Source organism: Aulonocara sp. 'chitande type north' Nkhata Bay, linkage group LG4, assembly GCF_057382095.1.
Source record: "Aulonocara sp. 'chitande type north' Nkhata Bay isolate Kocher_YH1m ecotype deep benthic linkage group LG4, A_spYH_male_GT1.1, whole genome shotgun sequence".
NCBI classification, from domain to species: domain Eukaryota; kingdom Metazoa; phylum Chordata; class Actinopteri; order Cichliformes; family Cichlidae; genus Aulonocara; species Aulonocara sp. 'chitande type north' Nkhata Bay.
In genome coordinates, this window is record NC_141347.1 from 24,597,254 (window position 1) to 24,616,775 (window position 19,522).

At 37.8% G+C, this 19,522-nt stretch overlaps 3 protein-coding genes across 3 annotated transcripts; 1 reads left to right on the forward strand and 2 right to left on the reverse strand.

Moving 5' to 3' along the window:
• Nucleotides 1-589: 589 nt before the first annotated feature.
• On the reverse strand, nt 590-3,706 carry LOC147332640 (uncharacterized). The gene is made up of 7 exons (XM_086290628.1): nt 3,470-3,706; nt 2,037-3,383; nt 1,834-1,921; nt 1,709-1,763; nt 1,460-1,590; nt 1,324-1,377; nt 590-1,183 (listed from the first exon to the last, which is right to left on the reverse strand). The coding sequence occupies exons 2-7, from the start codon at nt 2,206-2,208 to the stop codon at nt 1,051-1,053; spliced, it is 633 nt and encodes a 210-aa protein (XP_086146754.1). The 5' UTR covers nt 2,209-3,383; nt 3,470-3,706; the 3' UTR covers nt 590-1,050.
• Nucleotides 3,707-6,689: 2,983 nt separating this feature from the next.
• On the forward strand, nt 6,690-7,849 carry LOC147332641 (neuropeptide B-like). The gene is made up of 2 exons (XM_086290629.1): nt 6,690-7,007; nt 7,517-7,849. Exons 1-2 carry the CDS (start codon nt 6,750-6,752, stop codon nt 7,643-7,645), a joined length of 387 nt encoding a protein of 128 aa, XP_086146755.1. The 5' UTR covers nt 6,690-6,749; the 3' UTR covers nt 7,646-7,849.
• Nucleotides 7,850-8,100: 251 nt separating this feature from the next.
• LOC147332642 (guanine nucleotide-binding protein G(o) subunit alpha-like) lies at nt 8,101-18,990 on the reverse strand. Its single transcript, XM_086290630.1, has 10 exons — nt 18,790-18,990; nt 17,446-17,581; nt 17,265-17,356; nt 17,082-17,174; nt 16,428-16,588; nt 14,329-14,457; nt 11,626-11,755; nt 11,468-11,539; nt 10,676-10,763; nt 8,101-8,463 (listed from the first exon to the last, which is right to left on the reverse strand). The coding sequence occupies exons 1-10, from the start codon at nt 18,826-18,828 to the stop codon at nt 8,273-8,275; spliced, it is 1,131 nt and encodes a 376-aa protein (XP_086146756.1). The 5' UTR covers nt 18,829-18,990; the 3' UTR covers nt 8,101-8,272.
• Nucleotides 18,991-19,522: the final 532 nt, after the last annotated feature.

Here is a 19,522-nt window from a genome sequence, read left to right on the forward strand (position 1 = left end):
GAGTTTCTATGTTCTCTCTGTGTCTGTGTAGGTCTTTCTGACTTCCTACCACAATCCATAGGCCACATGGGTCACATTAGGTTCTGACCCTGCCTCCTACCCTGGGTAAGGAGGTCAGTCCACTGATAGATGAACTCACTGACTGATCATGTCCACAGTGACAAATCGATCTGAACTGCAGAGAACTTCTATAATTGAGGTGAGTGGCGGAGTTCTTGAAGTTTAAGAACTTCTGAGAATTTGTCACTGTTGTCTCTTTAAGTCGAATCATAGACAAGAACAATTTGTAGTTCTTTTAAAAAAGCATTCACACACTGCTCTTTACTTTTCTTTCCTACTTCATTTGTCTGTTTTCTTTTTCTTTGCATTATACATCACATACTAATGGAATATTGACAGTATAGTACTGCCTCTGATTACTATTATCCACTGGATTATCTCCTTCTCTTACTTTCTAAATTTCCCCTGTGACCTGCTACCTCAGATCTAAAATTGTGTTGTTTGAGTAATTGAAGACCCAATCGCAGGAGACATAATGTTCAACAGAAAGTGAGCTTTAATGGAGGAAATAAATCCAATACAAACTCCAAATAGCAAAATCCAAAAGGCACAAAGGAGACTAGAACAGTACAGCGTACCATCAGGAACGTAACTGAACAAGACCGACACAACACAGCAAAGGAATATACATACACACCAAGGGCTGATTAGGGATTACACAACAGGAAATCAGGTGAGGACAGATAGGAAGCAGTAAAACCAGTAAAACAGAAAAGAGAACAAACAAGACAAACACCGAAGTTAATGCTAACACAAGAGAATGCCGAGCATTAACAATAGTGAAAAATGGGGGGAATGCATAAATAAAATACAGTACTCACAACATACTAAAATAATAAATAATATAGAATGACAAAGAATTCAACCTGGAGCTGGAATCAAGCAGAAGATCTCGAACCCCAACATCAAATCTTGGGACATGAATGGGCAGTATGGGAGAGTGGGCAGGTCACTGTTCCTCTCCTCACAAGTTCACCCAGTGTGAAGTCACTAGAACTTTGACCCCTTTAACAAACAGGCTCCCTCTTCAGTATATGGAGGCTGCTTTCTTTTAGGCGAGGCATATATTGGGCCAGCTGCCTCCTGTCGGTTCTGTGGGTGGTTCAAAGCTGCACAAACTGGTCTAAGTAATGATACAGAAATGACAGCATGTAACAGAATGAAGTGTCCATAGCTCCTGACAGATACACAATTTCCCATATTATCGTTATTATTACTATCATTATTATTAGTAGTAGTAGTGGTATACTGTCTGAGTCTTACCTGCAAACTGTGCTGTAAATGACATCTTCACTTTGGGTGTTCTTCTGCTGCTCCCTGCACGTAATACATTCTATCAGCATGTTCCGCCAGTACAATAAATAATATATTTTTATCTTATATTGTTGAAATATCTCACGCGTTTGGCTTTCTTTTGTTGTGGAAGTAAACAGCCGCGTAGACGATTTCAGTGGTTTCTCCTTCACTCTGATCCTGATGTTGTGGTTGGTTATCATCACACATTGAGAGCCTGCTGACACGACCTGTGTTCTAGATAAAGTCACAAAGAAGCAACGCACAATTAACAACAATCTTCATTTTTTTCTACTGAACTCTAAATTTGAACTTCTGTTATTAATTAATGATTGTCCAGCAGTAATAGTAGCACCTGCGATTCTTTCTCACCACTTTCCACCGGTGACCTCATTTGCTTTTTGTTAAGTCTGAAAGATAAACAGAATTTAGGCGATGTGTTACAAAATTAGTGACATTTCAAAATTAGGTAACACTCACCTTCTAACAGCAATAAAAGTGGTCACAATCAGAACTACAGCAACTGTTACAATGACAAGTACGTATCCCCAAAACATTGGCCAGTTTTCTGTGAAACAAATTCATTGTTTTAATTCAGTAATGCCAGAGCCAAGCAAACTTTTAATGGTTATTGATACGAGTCAGAAAGCATCCAATAGCACCAGCCACTCAAACCTACTTACTTTTAATGTTTAAAGTGACAACAGAAGAGTTTTGACTTCCGTGTTTGTTGGTGACACTGCATAAATACTGGTCACTGTCCCTAGGGTGGAACACTGGCTGATGTCCAACATTTACAGAATCACCTGCAGCTATTCTGAACCACGTATAATTCTCCACGGAGGGGGTTTGCATGACTGCTGCAAATCAGGGTAAAGTCGCTGCCAGGGTCTGCCCCCAAAGGTGGTTGGACAAGCACTGTGGTGTTCCTAGGGCCATCTGAAAATTAATTTTATTATTTGGGCGTTATCATTGTCAGTTATCATTGTGAAAATTTAGAAATATGCAAAGGACCACATAAGAAGCAACCTTCCCAATTTTTCAAGCACTAGGAGTACACTAACCTCCAGATCCTTAATTTAAAGCTGAATATCTGGACTTTGATCACATCTTGCCTGTTTAATTTAAAACCCACTGTGCTGGTGTGCAGTGACAAAGTCACAAAAACTGTGTAATTATCCAGAAATTATCCTTGGACGTAATTGCACATTACTCAACTCCCTATGAGTCAGCAGTAGGTGACTAGAACTGATGGCAGCATATAAAGCCCACGGCTCTCACGCTAGAGACCGGGGTTCACATCCAGCTTAGATCTGTTATGTGTAGGTAACAATAGCAGTTTAGCTTATAATAAGAAAAGACTGAAGTTTTAATTAAGACTAAATAAATATTGCATGAGAATATTTGCATCAGAATTAATGTATTTTAGTGTGCACATTAAAGCTAGTTTGCGTATGTGTTATTTTTAAAATAAGTCCCAGAAGCTTGAGCAGAAATATCATACCAATTAGACAGTCATTAAAAGCCCCCGTGCATTTCTGTGATGTAATACCTCAATGACTATATAACAGTATAAATAGTGTAATTCACTGATCTACTTCTCACTAATAATTCTTAGACATTTCCCATTATCAGGTTACTCAATGCTATAAACAGTTCAGAGATTTAAGATGCTAAAAGGCAGAATGTAGGAGATCATTACTCATTACTATTTCAGCATCATTAATTATTCCTTTTTACCTTAAAGTACTGATCTTGTGTCTTGTACTCACATTCAACATCTATACCCAGGACGCTTGAAGTTGATCCTAAGTGTGTTTTTAGAGAACAAGTGTAGTTTCCAGAGCTTGTGGGGGACACGTTTGTTAAATAAAGAGCTGCTCCTTCGTGTAATGGCTCTCCATTCTTAAACCAGGTGTACGCAGATGAAATCTTACCACCATCACAACTATTCATGCAGGTGAGATTTACAGAGTCGCCTTCCCTTATTGCTTCCTTTACAGAAGGTTTTGACATAAAAATAGTCAAATCTGAAAAAGCAAAGCGACACTTTAATCTTAACTGTTAAAAGCTTTTATTTATTTAAAGAACAACAACAGCAGCAACAAAAACTTACCAACAACCTTCAGTACTGGGGCATTTTCTTCATGAGGTCTATTAGACATGGTGTTAAATCTGACAAAGTATCTCCCTACATCACTACACTCCACCTGGTGTATTTTCAAAGAACAATTGTGATATGTGTTTCCGATGTACTGGAATCTTGTGAAAAGACTTCGTAAACTGCTAGAAATTAAGCGAGCCTTTAAAGTAGCAGGCTGTAGGTGACCCCACAGGACCCTCACTGTTTGGTTGTCAGTGAGGGTCCTTTGACTGCACAAATAAGACGCTGCTGATGCTTCACTTTCCACATATTGCAGAGAACACCTAAAAAAGACAGATTCACTCGATAGCTGTAATCGTTTAGCATTCTTGTAAAACATTAAAGAAGATACAAGTGCTGCATTTACCTGTCAGAAACAGCAACATTAACATCCATGTCAGGTGTCTGTGTTCTTCATACATACTTGAAACTCCTTTCTGATGTTAAAATGCTCACAAGAAGAGACATTTGCAAGTTTGCATTTGATCTTTTGTTCTCAAAATGAACATCTCCTCTTTTTTTTCTTCTTTACTGATTTTGTACTCTAGATACTGTACACACTGCTTCCTGTAAAGAAAAAAAAAAGACTTAAAATCAGGTCATCTAAGCCGCAGTTTCAAGAAACACGATATCTCTTGCCGTTTAACTGAGAGCAGTACCGAGAAACCCCATCCCCTGTGCATGTGCGTGACAGTCTGATGCTGCTTTGTTGTGGTGAAAGCAGAGTTAGAGCAGAGGTAGCAATCGGGAGCTGCGTTTTTTAATGATTTTTTGTTTAACAATGTGCACATTGTGTCGTTGTCCATAAGACACTGTTTTGGTTTATGTGTTTCATTTATTTGCCTTTTTGGATTGAGTGATTATGAAAAATAAAGTGTGGAGGTGAAGGGGTGGTGTAAGACTAAAATCTTACAGTTGCATTAGCTGTGAACTGAGAGGCTGACATGATTAGATAACCAGCTTTTTCTGCATTTCAGGATCATAGGAACTTCATAAGAGCTTTACTAGAATTACTCAGGCTGTCTACTGTGTTTCCTCTCTTCAGATGCTCTGCCAGGCCTTTGCTGCAGTTGCATTCACTTGTTGCTCCTTTGTGAGTCTTTCTGCCTTCTGTTCTGTCTTCAGTAAATGAATAACATGCTTGTGATCAGGTTATTGACTCAGCCACTTAAGAGCAATCTATTTGTCTTCAGATATTTTTGGGTTGTTTTGCAGCTGCGTTGTGGATCTTTACCATCTGTAGCCTAGCATAAAGCCACTTTTGCATTTATCTTCTTTCAAATGATCATTACACACATTTTTAATGTTTTATCTTTAATATTGCAGTAATAAAAACACGTTGTTTCAGACATTAGCACAGGGGGATAATGGGGAAGGTGAGTATATGTAACACATAACGCTTGACAAGAACTAATACGTATGTCACTTTTGTTAATAACCAGCTTGAGAAAAACAGAGAGAAAATGGAATGAAAAATATGTTCAAATGATTTATTAACAACAATAATAACCATTATTTAATCATTATCCATCCATCTATTCTCTTCTTATCCAGTTCAGGGTCACGGGGGAACTGGCGCCTATCCCAGCTACTATAAGGCAAGAGGCAGGGAACACCCTGTAAATGTTATAATTGGCATCCTATTCTCATGGTAAATGGTAAATGGCCTGTATTTGTATAGCAGTTTTCTAGTCCCTAAGGACTTTACACAACCAGTCATCCACCCATTCACCAACACATTCACACACTGGTGATGGCAAGCTACATTGTAGCCACAGCCGGATACTGGCGCCACCGGGCCCTCTGACCACCACCAGTAGGCAACGGGTGAAGTGTCTTGCCCAAGGACACAACAACCAAGACTGTCCAAGCCGGGGCTCGAACCGGCAATCTTCCGATTACATGACTTCCAGCTCTTGAGCCACGATCGGCCCTATCATTCTCATGATAATCATCTTCCTTATTGTCAAATACATGGATAGTTATATATTTAAAGGTCATATAAAGTATATGAATTCTACCCACATAATGCACAGCTTATATAATATATATATATATATATATATATATATATATATATATATATATATATATATATGTAAATTGTAATGATAATTAGCAGAATACTGATCGATCAGTTCAAACTGTGTCATCAAGTCACATCCACCATGTTTAACAGATGATGTGATATGTTTTGAATGATAAGCCCGTCCTTTCCTTAAGATGATCTTGGTTTCATCCACTCAAAGAATGATGTTTCAAACCTGAGCAGACTTTTCTTTTTCTAGATGTTTTCCAGAAAAGACTGATTTGTCACCTGTTGTTCACTGTAGGTGAATCATCTGTATTTAGATTTCAACAGGCCTGTCTTGAGTGGAGATTTTAGGCATTCCTCATGTCTAAGAAAATCCAAATTGATCATCTTTCTTTTTATCTGATGTCTTTTTAATAAGTCTGTTGTTTATTTTGAGTTTCTATGATGACATATAATTCAGCTTCAGCCTTTATCATAGGTGAGTTGTTACACAGGGGCTTCAGTTAAGAAACAACAGTAGTCAGTCTGGATCTGGTATAACGATTAAATATTTGCAAAAACTGAAATGTGACCATTTGAGAAAATGCAACCAAAGGTCTTTAAGATCACACTAGCCATGAAGAGTTGGTGAGGAGTTCTCAGACTGGCCCCATGAATTGTTTATACGCAAAGATACACAACAGGCAGCACATTTAACTCTGTATTTATAACAGACCAAAGGCTTTGTATTTTGTTCTGCACAGCAGCAGTTTCTATCACTACTTTCCATCGCAATAACACAATGAGAGGGATTTCCATACTGACATATAAACACCTACGGAATTAACTAATGTTGAAATAAAAGGCCATACATTTGGACATTAACATGGTCAACTGCCCAGTTATTTTGCAGCCTGTGTAAGTGGAGGGACAATGTTTTTAAAAAATTCCTGTAATTTACCATATTTTGTTAAATCCCTTTGATTAAAACCTACAGAAATAAACCGAGAATTTGCATCACCCTGGAAATACACGCATCAAACACACCCCATCTAAAAGCGCAATCTAGCCTATAGTATATCAATGATCGCGCAGCTTTCCGTGACGAAAACTAGCTGCATAATCACGGGTCGCTATAAGTAGACTCGGAAAACGAGGATACAAGCAGTGAGCGGTCACTTCCAATAGGACTTGTTGCTCTAGAGTAGAGGTGCGAACATTCAAGCGTCAGTGCTCGTCATGAAGAGGTCTCCTAAACTCGCGCTCCCCATTGTAGTCATCTCAGTGCTGGTCGCTTGCAGTCCAACGGAGGCATGGTACAAGCAGGTGGCCGGCCCAACCTACTACTCCGTAGGCAGGGCGTCCGGTTTGCTGTCCGGTATTCGGAGATCAGCTTACGTGAGGAGAGAGGAGCCACACCATGCAGACACTGACGAGTCCGCAACAAACAACGTGTTCTCCGAGATCCCGGCGTCCAGTTCCTTCTTGAAGACGATGGTGAGTGGTCGCTTTTTAAAAAGAATTTTAAAAATCTAATTTTCTTTTCGACTAAGGATAGCACGCTTACAGACAAACATAAATAAAATCTAGTGGAAAAAAATGAAAAGTATTGTTTTTATGATAATCTGTTACCGTCACTTCAGTAAGGAAGGAGCTGTCCATTCAGCACCGTTAGACTCTTATTTGTACTTTTTTTTTTTAAGCACAAATAATAAAGTTAAGTTTTTAAAAAAAAATCTCATTTTATAGCAAAATATAAAAATTTAAAGCTTAACTGTGCCAGTCTGTAATCTACAATTTTCCAAATGTTTATTTTTAGAGCAACAACTTTTTTCCACTTTAAATTTTGTGTAAATGTTACGTGCAAAATACCTCAATGGTACTTCCTTAAAAATTAAAAATAAAAATCTTATGTCAACTTACTCAGGTTTCCAGAATATATAAGGTTATTGATTTCGGATGCTCTCTCATGCAGTACCATTTGTCTTTTTCCTCTCTCCAAACAGCCTGTTTGTATAAAAGACATTACACCAAACCTGCAGAGCTGTGAACGCATCCAGGACATCAAGGCTTCATTTCGGTGCAAAGCCGATGTCTTCCTCTCTCTGGACTCGTCAGATTGTGAAGCAGACTAAGCAGCAAAGCCAACAGCTGGGATAGATGACCAAGCATACTTCTTGCAGGACTGACATTTTAAAACTGGACATTTTAATAGGTGTTGCACTAGAGACGCTACTCTTATGAACCATTTGACTAGAATAAACCTGCTCTAAATTTTTAAGCTTGAAAAGAAATGTATTAATGTTTATGAGTTTTCTTGAATAAAGTATTTCATCCTTGTTCAGTCTGCTGAGGTATTACAGTGTGATTTTTTGCTTGCACCCAAAATTGCAAGCTGAAATGCCTTAGCTCAAGCACTGCAATGACAAGTTAGTGGTACTAAATGTCAACATTTAAAATGAAACATTTCCAAAGTTGCAGTTAACCTTCTGTTGTCAACGAAATGTTGCTGCATGTATATTTTTGGGTTTTTAACAGTAAAAGACAGGGTAAGAAGAAAAGAGCCAAATTATAAAATGATCAGACATGCTTAAAAAGCATATGTTTATTTAAAATGTTATAAAGTCAGAAAGGAAAAAGAACAATTAAATAGTGTTACTTCATCAGATTTTGAAGTTCTAAAAGACAAAAGCACACATGAGAATTTACAGAGAAATTACAGCAATGAATGACTTAAAACAATTTAAAGAGTCTCAGAAGACTTAAACAAGCTGAACAGCTTCTAGGTTCCCCCTCATAATCTGATCAACGACCACATGAAATGCCACCCGTACGCTTGTGGCGTCTATGGCAGTGGTGAAGTGGTGGTACACAGGCCTGTCAGGGTTGCTGTTACATGCTGAGAACATTGCAGTGATATGGTGGGCTGCAGCATCCACATCACCATCAGCACCTATGATAGCAGGAGAAAAAGAATTAACTGCGCAAAGGTTAATCAGTACATTTCAAACCAGGCATTTTTTTGTTTTTCTTCATAATCCCCAAACGGACTAAGAGCTTCCTTTAAATGACCTGAAATGTGGCCAAGACAGCATCACATAGTTGCTGCAAATTTGTCAGCTACACATCCAGGATGTTAGTCTCCTGTTCCACCTCATCCCAAAGGTGTTCTATTGGATTGAGACCTGGGCCCGTATCCCTAAAGATTCTGAGAATCCTCTCAGAGAGCTCCTAACTTAACCTAAAAATTCCTTGCCAGGAGTTTTAGCTTAGAAGTGATTCCAGAACATTTTCAGTGAACTCTGAGCAAGGAATGGATGGAAAATCCTATCTTAGTGAGGAGGTGTGGTTGACCCCGTTGCTAGGTATGAGTCATCATTTCAAAAGCCGTGATTGGTTGATCCTACAAGTTTGATGGAAATGAGCTTTTGGTGATAATGAGCAAAGGATGTACCCTCAAATCAATAAACATATTATATACTCTAATCTTATGCTGACTGTAATTGTAAATAATATTTCACATTCAAGAAAATATCTGGAAAATGAATAGTAAGCTGTAGGGGTTATAGCCATTAGAATCTAAAATATGTGAAAACTTAAACTCATTACACCCTGTTCAAATAATGATTCATGTCTTATTTGCTCATATAAATATCCTAGCTGGCATATTTTGTACTTTCACTCCCATATGGACCCCGTTGAAAACAAGATGGCCTATCTCAAGAGGCTGTCCTTAATGAAGTAGAAATCACAACGTTACAAGTCCAGTGTGGTCTTAACGAGGGTAACATGGCTCAGCTTTTAGCAATGTCTGTGATTGCAGACCCAAGTCATCACTGCTGCATTGTTGCATTTTCCCGGTTGCCAAATACCTCGGGGTTGTGATTACTTTCGTCTCCGGTGTAATAGCGTTGTGGCGTCGAGTTGGTGAAGTAATTGCATCTCTAAGGAGATCCACCACAAACATGGTTCCTGCACGATCCAATCTGTAGCGTCTCAATAATTCCCTGTCATCCAGTGTTTGCAGGACATCTCTCCTGCCTCTTCTGTTGGCCATTTTGTGCAGCTGCTTAGGGGAACTCCTAAGCCACTAAAAGTCCTCTTCCCTGCTCTTAGCAGATCTCGCCTTAGGAGCCCTTTTAAGCGCTAGGAATCTTGAGGAATAGCTTTTATATTAACTGGGATTGTCGTGTCACTTTTAGGGGAAATTCTAAGAAAACGTCATGACTCTGAGAATTTTCTTAGAATTTGGCCGCTAGGAGCCACTTTTTGCACAAAGATTCTTTAGGGATACGGGCCCTGGTCTTTTGAATACAGTAAACTCAGTGTAATGTTCAAGAAACCAGTTTGACATATTATCCTACTGGAAGCTGCCATCAGAGGATTGATACACCGTGGACATTTAGTGACAATACCCAGGTAGGCTGTTGCACTTAAACAGTACATAATTATTACCAAGGGGCCAAAGTGTGCCAAGAAAATATTCCCCACACCATTATACCAGCCTGAACATTAAAAGGCTTTCATGTTTTTTAATGCCAAATGCTGACCCTACCATCTCAATTTTGCAGCAGAAATCGAGACGCAGATCAGGCATCGTTTCCAACCTTCAATTGTCCAATTTTAATGACCCCATGTGCAAGCATGTTGTGCATTCAGAGATGCTCCTCTGCACGTCTTTGCTAAATAACAGTTATTTGAAGTTCTTTTCCTTCCTAGCAGTTTGAAGCAGTTTGCTCAATCTCCTCTGACATTACCCAGAGAACCGATGCTTACTGGATAATTTGTCTTTTCAGATCATTTTGTGTGAAGCTTAAAAATTGTGTGTGAAAATCTCAGAAGATCAGCAGTTTCTGAAATACTCTGTCACTTCAAATCAACTTTCTTCTTGATTCTGATGCTCAATTTGAACTTCAGCATGAAATCTTAACCATGTACACATACTAAATGCAATAAAATGCTATCATGTGATTGGATGGTTAGATATTGGCATTAGCAAGCAGCTGAATATTAGCGGTTGAGAGTGTGGGTGTGTTGTGTTGCAAATTAATTCTCTTGGAATTGTAGTTCACAAAAAAAAAAAATCTCATAAAGGTTTAATTCCTTCATATGTCTTAAAAAGACATTTAGAAAAGAAAAGTGGGTGGAGGGTTTCTATAATGTACCTTTATAGCTAGAATGGTAAAGTCTCAAGTGTCTTCCAGATTTTAGGATCTTTTCCCGGAAAAGGTCCGTTTTGTTCATGAACAGAATCTGTAGGAGAGAAATAAGGAGTGTTAATAATACAATTATTCCTGCTGAAACCTCTTCACTGGGATTTTCAACAACATGATTCTCAGTCTCAAATATCTACAAAAGCAACTGTTCGTACACTCGAGGTCCATTTTAAAGAAAGAAAAATATCTGAACATTCAGCAGCATTAAAATCACTGGTATGCAAAAACCGGTATGCCAAGACATGCAAGTTCAGATCCATCCAAATCAGCTACAGTCAGTATGAAGTCATAATTCTAACCATCTAAATAGATTTTCTTCACATTTCTCGTGTAACACTATAATTGGTTGTTCAGTTTTAACACACAATCATGCAGAAATGATTCAAATTGAAAGAAAATTAAATCCTTCAATTGTATTAAGTTCAGGTGCTGATGGCTGATTTTTGCTCATAAAAACAATTTGACATTCTCAGTATGAAAGAAAACTAAACGCAGCGTCTCTGAAACAGTCCTCGCAGCTTCTTTAACTAAATGAAATATCCTGCATCTCAGACTTTGTATGCCTAATATGTATACTAGAAATGAACAAAACAGTCCTTCAGTCATTCCCACAAAGTTTAAGACACGGCACAACTCTAATATCCAACTTTCAAATATAACATTTGAACCCTTTAATCAATTAATGGTAGGAAGAACATGATCCAATAAAGGGTTAAAGAAACTCAAACTGCAAAAACTTACCATGGTGGTTTGCTGGAAAACCGTGTGGATGCAGATTGATGAAAAAAGTTCAAGACTTTCTTGCAGCCGATTCTAATCAGGAAAGCGGCAATTTTAACTCCAACTGAGCAAAATCCACTGGCTGTAGAGATTTCTAATCACAGTTTGTGACAACATACCACAGAAGGATCCTCCAGTAGTGCCATATCATAGCTGTTGAGGGCCACAACAAACACCACAGCTTGAATACCTTCAAAGCAGCTTAGCCACTTCCTCCTCGCACTTTGCTGGCCTCTGACATCATACAGCCTGTCAACAAGAAAAAACTTTAAGCTTTATTTAGAAAAAAAAAAAAACAAGTTGGGAAATAGAGTAATCACTACCTTTTACATATTTTATAGCTCAAAATTAAATTGCTAAGGCCTTGGTGCTCTGAAATAAAGTCGCCTGAGAACATTTCATATTTAGAAATGATACAATTTATTTAGAAGGAATGCCATTATGCAAATAAGTTAATTAGGAGAAGCAGAGGCAACAATCTGTATAAGTAGTTTTACTTCATTTTTTTAAGTTAGGAAGTGTCTCACTACAAATCAAACCAGCAGCTGACTTGCCTCATTGTGCAGCTCTGGATAAGCACCCAATTCATACGGCAGCGTGCTCGACACTCAGAAATAACATTTCACCCGTTTAAATTATTGGAGCAATTTATCTCAACAAGACTCTGCACCAAGTGAAGTGAAGGGTCTTGGTGACACAGGTAATGAGTTCCCATTTTGGGGTGCTATGATTGCCGTCTTCATGTCAGAGACAATGAAGCATTTACCCCATTGGTCAAGAGTAAGCGTTAACAAGCTGGGTGACAATAAGTTTTAACAGTGGCATTTGACAGCAGTATTTATGTAGTGAGGACAGAAAAGCCATCATTTATAATGGAAAGAGGGCTCTTTATGGCTTTTCCCCATTAAGTACAAGAACAGGATCAGAACTAGATATAGACAACTTAAACACTGAGTTCAGCAAAAGAGATGGGACTGACTCAGTCTGCTTTAGCCATATTTGCAGGGCAACAAAATATTCATTATAAAACAAAAAAGCATTTAAGATCAATTTAAAGACAGAACACAAGACAAGAAAACTTAAATGAATTTAATGAAATAAATTTAAATGAAACCACTGAACAACAGTGATATCATATCACCTGCTACAAAAAGCAGTATGCTTCCTTAATTTGGTGAGATTTTTTCCTGCGTCCATTGCAACTGCATTTTGAGTAAAAAGCTAGAAGCAGCTAGTAGAACCAATGTCACCTCGTAGACTGGTTGAAAACACAAAAGCACTGTGCGATAAACAAGTTCAGAGAATTGAATCTAAACAATATTTCAGTTTTCATTGTGTGCATTCAGATATCAAATTTAAAGTTTACAAACTATAATTTAGTAACGTCATATTATTCATATTTTATCAAGAAAAACAGGAAAAAATCTGAAGGGTGACACTGCGGTCCTCGAAGCAGCTACAGTATATAAAATATTCATATTCAAGTCTTGGTATGATTCTGTTTGTGACCCACAGACCGAATAGAATCACAGTGAAGGGAAAGTAGGCAGGAGGCATCATGAATGCCTGGTTATTCTGAAAAACAAGAGTTATGGGAAAGAAAGTTGGGATTTCAATGAGTCATAGCTAACTTTCTCTATATTTCTGCTAATACTTTTGGAATATTGAGTGAAATATAGAGTAAAGTCCTCCATATTTCAAGACTGATTCATTGCCAGGAAGCCACCTGCCTTCACTCAGAATTGCTCATGAGGTTGGACAGAGTGCATCTCGATAACCTCAAACTGATATGCAGGAAATATTGATTCATTTCTTAACTTTTCAACAAATAACTTGAGAAACAGTCACAAGTAGATAATCTATCACTATTTAGCACAGTGTGCTAAAGTTACATTGGTTTTGTGTTAAAAATCTCTGAAACTATCAGCCTTCAGGCAGTTTCATAAAAACTATGACCCAGTAATTTCCACCACTTTAATTCTGGATGCGTTTGTTGCAGTTTATGGCGCTCTCGATGCCCATTTCCTTGACTCAGTCATTACTCGGCTGTCCAATAATGCATTTGTGCACAAGCGCACAATCTACAACAACAAATCACAGCTTTCTTTAAAGCACCACTGGTATATTTTATTCCTTTTTATGTGCAACTACAACATTCCTGACATAAGTCATCAGATTGGTCTTTAGTGGTTATGCATCAATATCTAGAGTCCTTTTATAACTACATAAAATGTTATCTTCTAAAGATGAAAGACCTCTAATCTATGTAACATAAAATATTTGTAGTGCATTGACTAATGCACACGGGCTGCTATTTAAATAACAGCCCGTGTTATTTAAATAGTCCATGAGTGTTGTTTCAGCTGCATGTGCGGTTTTGGTCTATATTTGTACACAGCAGCATATTGCAGTGTGTGAGAGCAGGGATTTGATTCATCAGGCTTAAGTATAATGGCCGATTTTTAATCCAGATTTCCTCATTTTGTTTGTGTTGGAAGAGAGTTAAGGGAATAAAAGAGTTCATTCAGTGATAACAAAGGTTTATGCAAACATGCAAAGAGTTCAACCGTCTCTTGAAAGTATAGTGAGGTAAAATAGTTTTAATATTCACTGAGCACAGGGGAGATTGAGTGGCAAACAGTAAATCTTAAATGTGATTCAGATTTTTTTCTCATATTTTTTCAGGCAATCAGTGGTCCACTCTAAAGCACTGTTTCAAAAAATAAAATATTAATTAAAAAAAAAAAAAAAAAAAAAAGGAAAAGTATTACAGGTACAGTTATTTAATCTTTGCACTGTCGTATTTGGACTTTGTGTCTTACCGAAACATAGTTTTATCAACTTGAAACTGTGTCTCAATGATTCCACAGGTCCTCACTCTGACTCTCAGAACATCTGCATCTGTGGGAACGTAGTTTGGTGCGATGATTCGACTCATGTTCTCAAAGAAACTGGAGGAAGGGAAAAGAACAAAGGAGAAGGAACATGACTTCAGACTACAAGTCACTGTTTTTTGCCAAAATTTAGTTTGTATGAGATCACACCTACATTGTACATGTAGGTGTGACTGGACATGATACAACCACCAATTGCAGGTGAAAAATGCATATTCCCCAACTGCTTTGGCAATGGTTCTAGAGGCTGCTTGCTATCACTGGGTAAAACTGGTTGCAAAAAAGCCGCTGCACCAAAATCTTAGACTGACACAGCTGCCTATAGTTTTTCATTTTTGTCTGTAGACACTTAGCAACTACTTGCCAAGTGGTAGTAAAGGTGCAGCTTTTATTTTGAAGGCAAACCGTTTCCATTTCCTGTTTGTGTTGCACTACAGCTCAGAGTAGCTGGACAGTGTTTCTAGACAAGTCCATTACCTCCATTTAAAGTACAACAAAGTGTTAGCAACAAAAGCAATCACAAAAATATTTTCTCCAATCAGCTGGGGAATATAGTTTGTTTTTCCCAGCAACAGGTGGCTGCTGGTGGGTGGGCGGATATGCGATCAAGCTTTAGCAATCATTTTCCTAGTGACTGCTATAAAGTCTCCAGCAATCACTCACAGCTAATGGGAGTCATGCCTCATTTTTCATTTCCCCATGACCCATGGTTGCGGACCACTCTATATCTTGTGTAACTGGGCCCTTCTTCACTTCTTCAGCTTGTCATGTGACCAAAATGGGGGAAACTTAACGTCATGTGGTTAGTAGTCACATGTCAGTAAAACATCAATAGAAACTTCCCAGTTTAAGGAATTGGCAGCTAGTGTTTTTAGCCTTTTAAAATGCTGCTTTGTGTTTTTAGACAGGCCATGTTATTATGGCATATGGTAACTTGTGTTTTCTATCATTAATTATAGGTACAAACAATTTACTGTTCCATTTAAATTATTATTCCAACACAGCAACTATTTCAACTATTATCAAACTGATTTAGACAAGTGAAGAAAAGTCAGTTCATGATTATTTTAAATTTCATGCTGAGATACTCGCATATCCAAAGTCAGCATAAGTAACAAAAAGAAAACTTTGGAGCACAGATGAAGTTTGAGAACAAGCCCAACTAGAATGCAGATGGAGGTGAGTCTCTGTAAACAAGGCATGGATATTTATGGATGCAGCTCTCTCACATGCGTCATACTGTAGAAGCGCACACCGCTGGGGAGCGCACACCGCTGGGGAGCGGTGTGCGCTCCCCAGCGGTGTGCGCTTCTACAGTATGACGCAGGGAAAAACAATAAGGCCATTTATTAAAACATATTCCACACTCACATTAACAATTCCCACTTCACCTGATGACACAACACACAAATCATCTATGCTGAGTAGTCATGTAGGATTCATGACATTTTACAGGCTGCAGTGTAGCTGCCACAGCTCGCTTTTTGTTTTTAACTGAGCATCTACATTTGCACAACCTGAGGACAACAATAGGGAAAAGACACGCTCTGACCACTTCAATAATAATAATAATAATATAAATAAATAAATAAATAAATTGTTTTGAAAACATACTAGCTGTAATCTAATATCTAAAAACACACACAGTTTATCAAATCCAGAAAAGTTATGTCACCACTGAATCATACGCCAAGATAGTGAAACTGCAACTTCATACACATCTTTGGATTCTCAAACAAGAAAACTCAGACATTAATTGTTTGTTTTATCTGCGCCACTCTAATTTTCATCTCCCTGGATCTCTGCAAACAGTTTTTTAAATGTGGTCCAATTAAGCCTATTACACAAATGTCACAGAAATCATTTCCTGAGCACAAGTTATTCTCAGCGCTCTCTTTACCGTAGCTCTGTATTGGCAAGATGTGACGCTATGCTTCTTACTGGGCAATTTCCCATGACATTTGCCACCATCAATCATAATTGGTCGTGTTGTGCAACATAAAGTCACTTAATGTCAATCTACTTACTAGAGAGCAGAGTCGTTCAGCTCAAACTCGTATCCTCGGGCTGCAGCTGCTCGGACTCCTTGGTCGGACCAAAGTGCACAGAAAGCATGAGCCATAAAAGGAAGGAGCTCCTGATCGTCCCCTAAACACTGGCTGCAGGACAGGATGGAGCGAGCATGATCCTGATAGGGACAATATTGTTAAAAGGAAAAAAAGAAAAAAAAGAAAAAAAAAGAAGACACTAGATTTATTTTGGCATTAGAGTAAATACGATCTTTCGCCTCCAATCTGTAACGCCTGGACTCCAGAGTCTTCTACCTTGTTCTTGTTCGATTTAATACTAAATAGGCTTATCTGGCATTTATACGTGAACAGTGGCAGGATATTTTATATGACGATATCTTGGAACACCTATGTATACATGGCCTTAAAATCCATTCTTGCCATCTTGATTGTGCTCACAGGCTCATCTAATTGCATCATGAACTCAGACTGTTTTATGTGCTTTGATACTATACATTAAGTAATTTGCATCATTTCATTCTTTGTTAAAGATTGGGTTATAATGATGAGTCCTCTGTACTGATGCTGTGTTGTGTATGGATAGAGACTGTCATCTAGTGCAGGGAAGAGGAGTTGCAATTAAAATGGACTACAAAGACCTCTTAATCTCACCTTATTCTGCTTGTTAGCAAGGTTTATCCTCAGTGTCCCCATGCCTTGCAGAACAGTCTTCATAGAGGTCAGAAGATTGTCCAGTACTGCAGGCTGAGTGAAACATGTCAAAGACATTTTGTCATTTATCTGCCACCTACAAAGTTGTTTTGGCCTTTAGGCAGGACAGATAACTCGTTTTACCTTGAAACTTATAAACTCTTGTTTGGAGAATCCATGATTATGGATTATCTTTATCTGTTTGACAATTGTACTCTTTCCAGTCTCTGGAGCACCTGACACATACAAATCGAAGGATTAATTTAATTTTAATTTGCCAAAACGTAACTAAAAATATATAACTGATACATATATGAATAAATACCGAGCATAAGGATTTTGACCACATTATTCTCCATGCTGGCATGTTTGTGAAGGTCCCGTTCTATTTTAGAGCTTTGGACTTTTGCCTTTTTATGCTCCTCTGCAACATCCTTGTGAAGGCACATTCCCAGCCACAGCTAATGAGAGAGAGAAAACAATATGCAAATTATAATGTATAAGATACACCTTTCACTTTAACACTTACATACCGTTCATACTTCATGTTTTCATTTATTCAATTTTAGATAAGAAAACATACTGCCCAACTTTTCAACAGTCACTTTTCTTTTTATTTCTTTCATTTTCTTTCCTCAAATACACTATTCAAACCTTTGTGAAATAAGAAAACGGGTATTATTTTATTTCACATTATGCAAACTAATATAGTGAATAATAAACTAAAAAAAATCAATAATAATAATAATAATAAATTAATCACATATTTATTTCAGAATACTTTATCAATCCCTCAGGAAATTATGTGGGTTACAGTTGCTCCAAGACAGTAACAGACTAAACTAATTAAGTAACAAGTTAAAGAATTTACAAATTTAAGAAATAGCACTAATATATACAAATTGCTCAATTATAAATATCAAGAATATTAGCAAAGAATATTACAGAGGTGGAATATATATGATTATATATATTTATTCTAAATAAATGTGATAAATACTTTGGACCACAGAAATATTGTTTAATAATATTTTATGTTTCATAAAGATAATTTTGTAATGTTTGTTTTATATTTATGTCAACAGGGTTGTCACAGACAGATGGGCAGGCTTTGTTTGGTGACACGTTTTTAACAGTTTTAAGAAACATTTCAAATATTCAAAACAAAAGTTTCTATACCTTAATCGTTATATTTTACATGCATTTTAGTTATCAAGTTAGAACAATTTTTTTTGGAGGGGGGGGGGGGGGGGCGTTCTCAAAAATTAGCTCGTATTTTTAAATGAAAAACAAATTAAAATTTTGAGAACTTTTTCAACAACCACGTTTACATGTCTGAGGACGTGTGTCATTTATACAACAAACATAGGTTTTAGTGTTTAGTGCATGGGTTATTGTAAATCCAAAAATAGGAGAGGAAATACCCTGCAATTAAAGAATGACTCGTTTTTCCCCTCTCATTTTGTGTGTGTGTGTGTGTGTGTGTGTGTGTGTGTGTGTGGGGGGGGGGGGGGGGGTCACTTTAGGATAAGTAATCGCAGTTCAGCTAACAGAAGAGGAGCAGAAGAAAGTACTTTCACTGCCGCCAAATGTCTAAATGGGTCAAACCAATGACTGTATATTCTAATTTTAAGAGATCCTGAGTTGTTTAAATGAAACGATGGCTCACCTGCAGTGAGGCTGGCAGCACATTTAGACATGAAAACATCTCTGCGTTGTTGCTGGTCACTCTGGGATGGTGATAAACCGAAGTTATTTTTCGTTGGGGTGATAAAAACAAACGGAATGGCTAATTGGCTTTAATTAGGGCCACGTGCGTGCCTCTGTCTTTCAGAATGCGCGCCGCGTTCATGCTAGCTTTTTCTTAGAGGGTCACGAGCTACACCCAACTAAATAAGCTATAGGTACTGACCTGTATGCGTTGTATTCCTTTAAGGCTGAGGTGAGCTGTTCATTTCCCCAAGAGGCCACTTGAGAAATCAGTGTTTGGCTTATAAGATTATACAAAGATGAAATTAAGCACATTTGACTTATTGTCGTGAACCTCCGCAGCAGTCCCAGTTTCTCATGTGGACCTTTGAAAAAATGAATTGTCCACTCCTGCTTTAAAACATCGTAATTAGTAATGATCGAAATTAGAACATGTTCTTATTTCAGCTTCATGCCTCCAGTTTAAATGTGTTTTTATCAAACTTTCTTCCACAACATGTTTTTTGAAAGCTTACAGCACATTGCTGTGCGGTAATCAGCTGCTATTAATAATCTCAAATTAACGGTTTGACATTTAGCGAACTCTGTGTGACTCAGATGTGGCAAAATTAAGATCAGATTATCTCCTTCTGTCTCTCTAATCAAAGGTCACTTCTGTGTCCAAAACATAACTCTACCCTTTTTATAATGTG

Coding starts and splice junctions, on each gene's coding strand:
- LOC147332640 (XM_086290628.1), bottom strand. CDS start 2,208: ATGCAAACCCCCTCCGTGGAGAATTATACGTGGTTCAGAATAGCTGCA. Junction 1,378..1,459: donor AACAAAAGAAAGCCAAACGC/GTGAGATATTTC, acceptor TATTACGTGCAG/GGAGCAGCAGAAGAACACCC. Junction 1,184..1,323: donor ATTTACAGCACAGTTTGCAG/GTAAGACTCAGA, acceptor ATCATTACTTAG/ACCAGTTTGTGCAGCTTTGA.
- LOC147332641 (XM_086290629.1), top strand. CDS start 6,750: ATGAAGAGGTCTCCTAAACTCGCGCTCCCCATTGTAGTCATCTCAGTG. Junction 7,008..7,516: donor GTTCCTTCTTGAAGACGATG/GTGAGTGGTCGC, acceptor CTCTCCAAACAG/CCTGTTTGTATAAAAGACAT.
- LOC147332642 (XM_086290630.1), bottom strand. CDS start 18,828: ATGTTTTCATGTCTAAATGTGCTGCCAGCCTCACTGCAG. Junction 17,175..17,264: donor AAGAGTTTATAAGTTTCAAG/GTAAAACGAGTT, acceptor TGTTTCACTCAG/CCTGCAGTACTGGACAATCT. Junction 14,458..16,427: donor CTGAACGACTCTGCTCTCTA/GTAAGTAGATTG, acceptor CCCTTCCTCCAG/TTTCTTTGAGAACATGAGTC.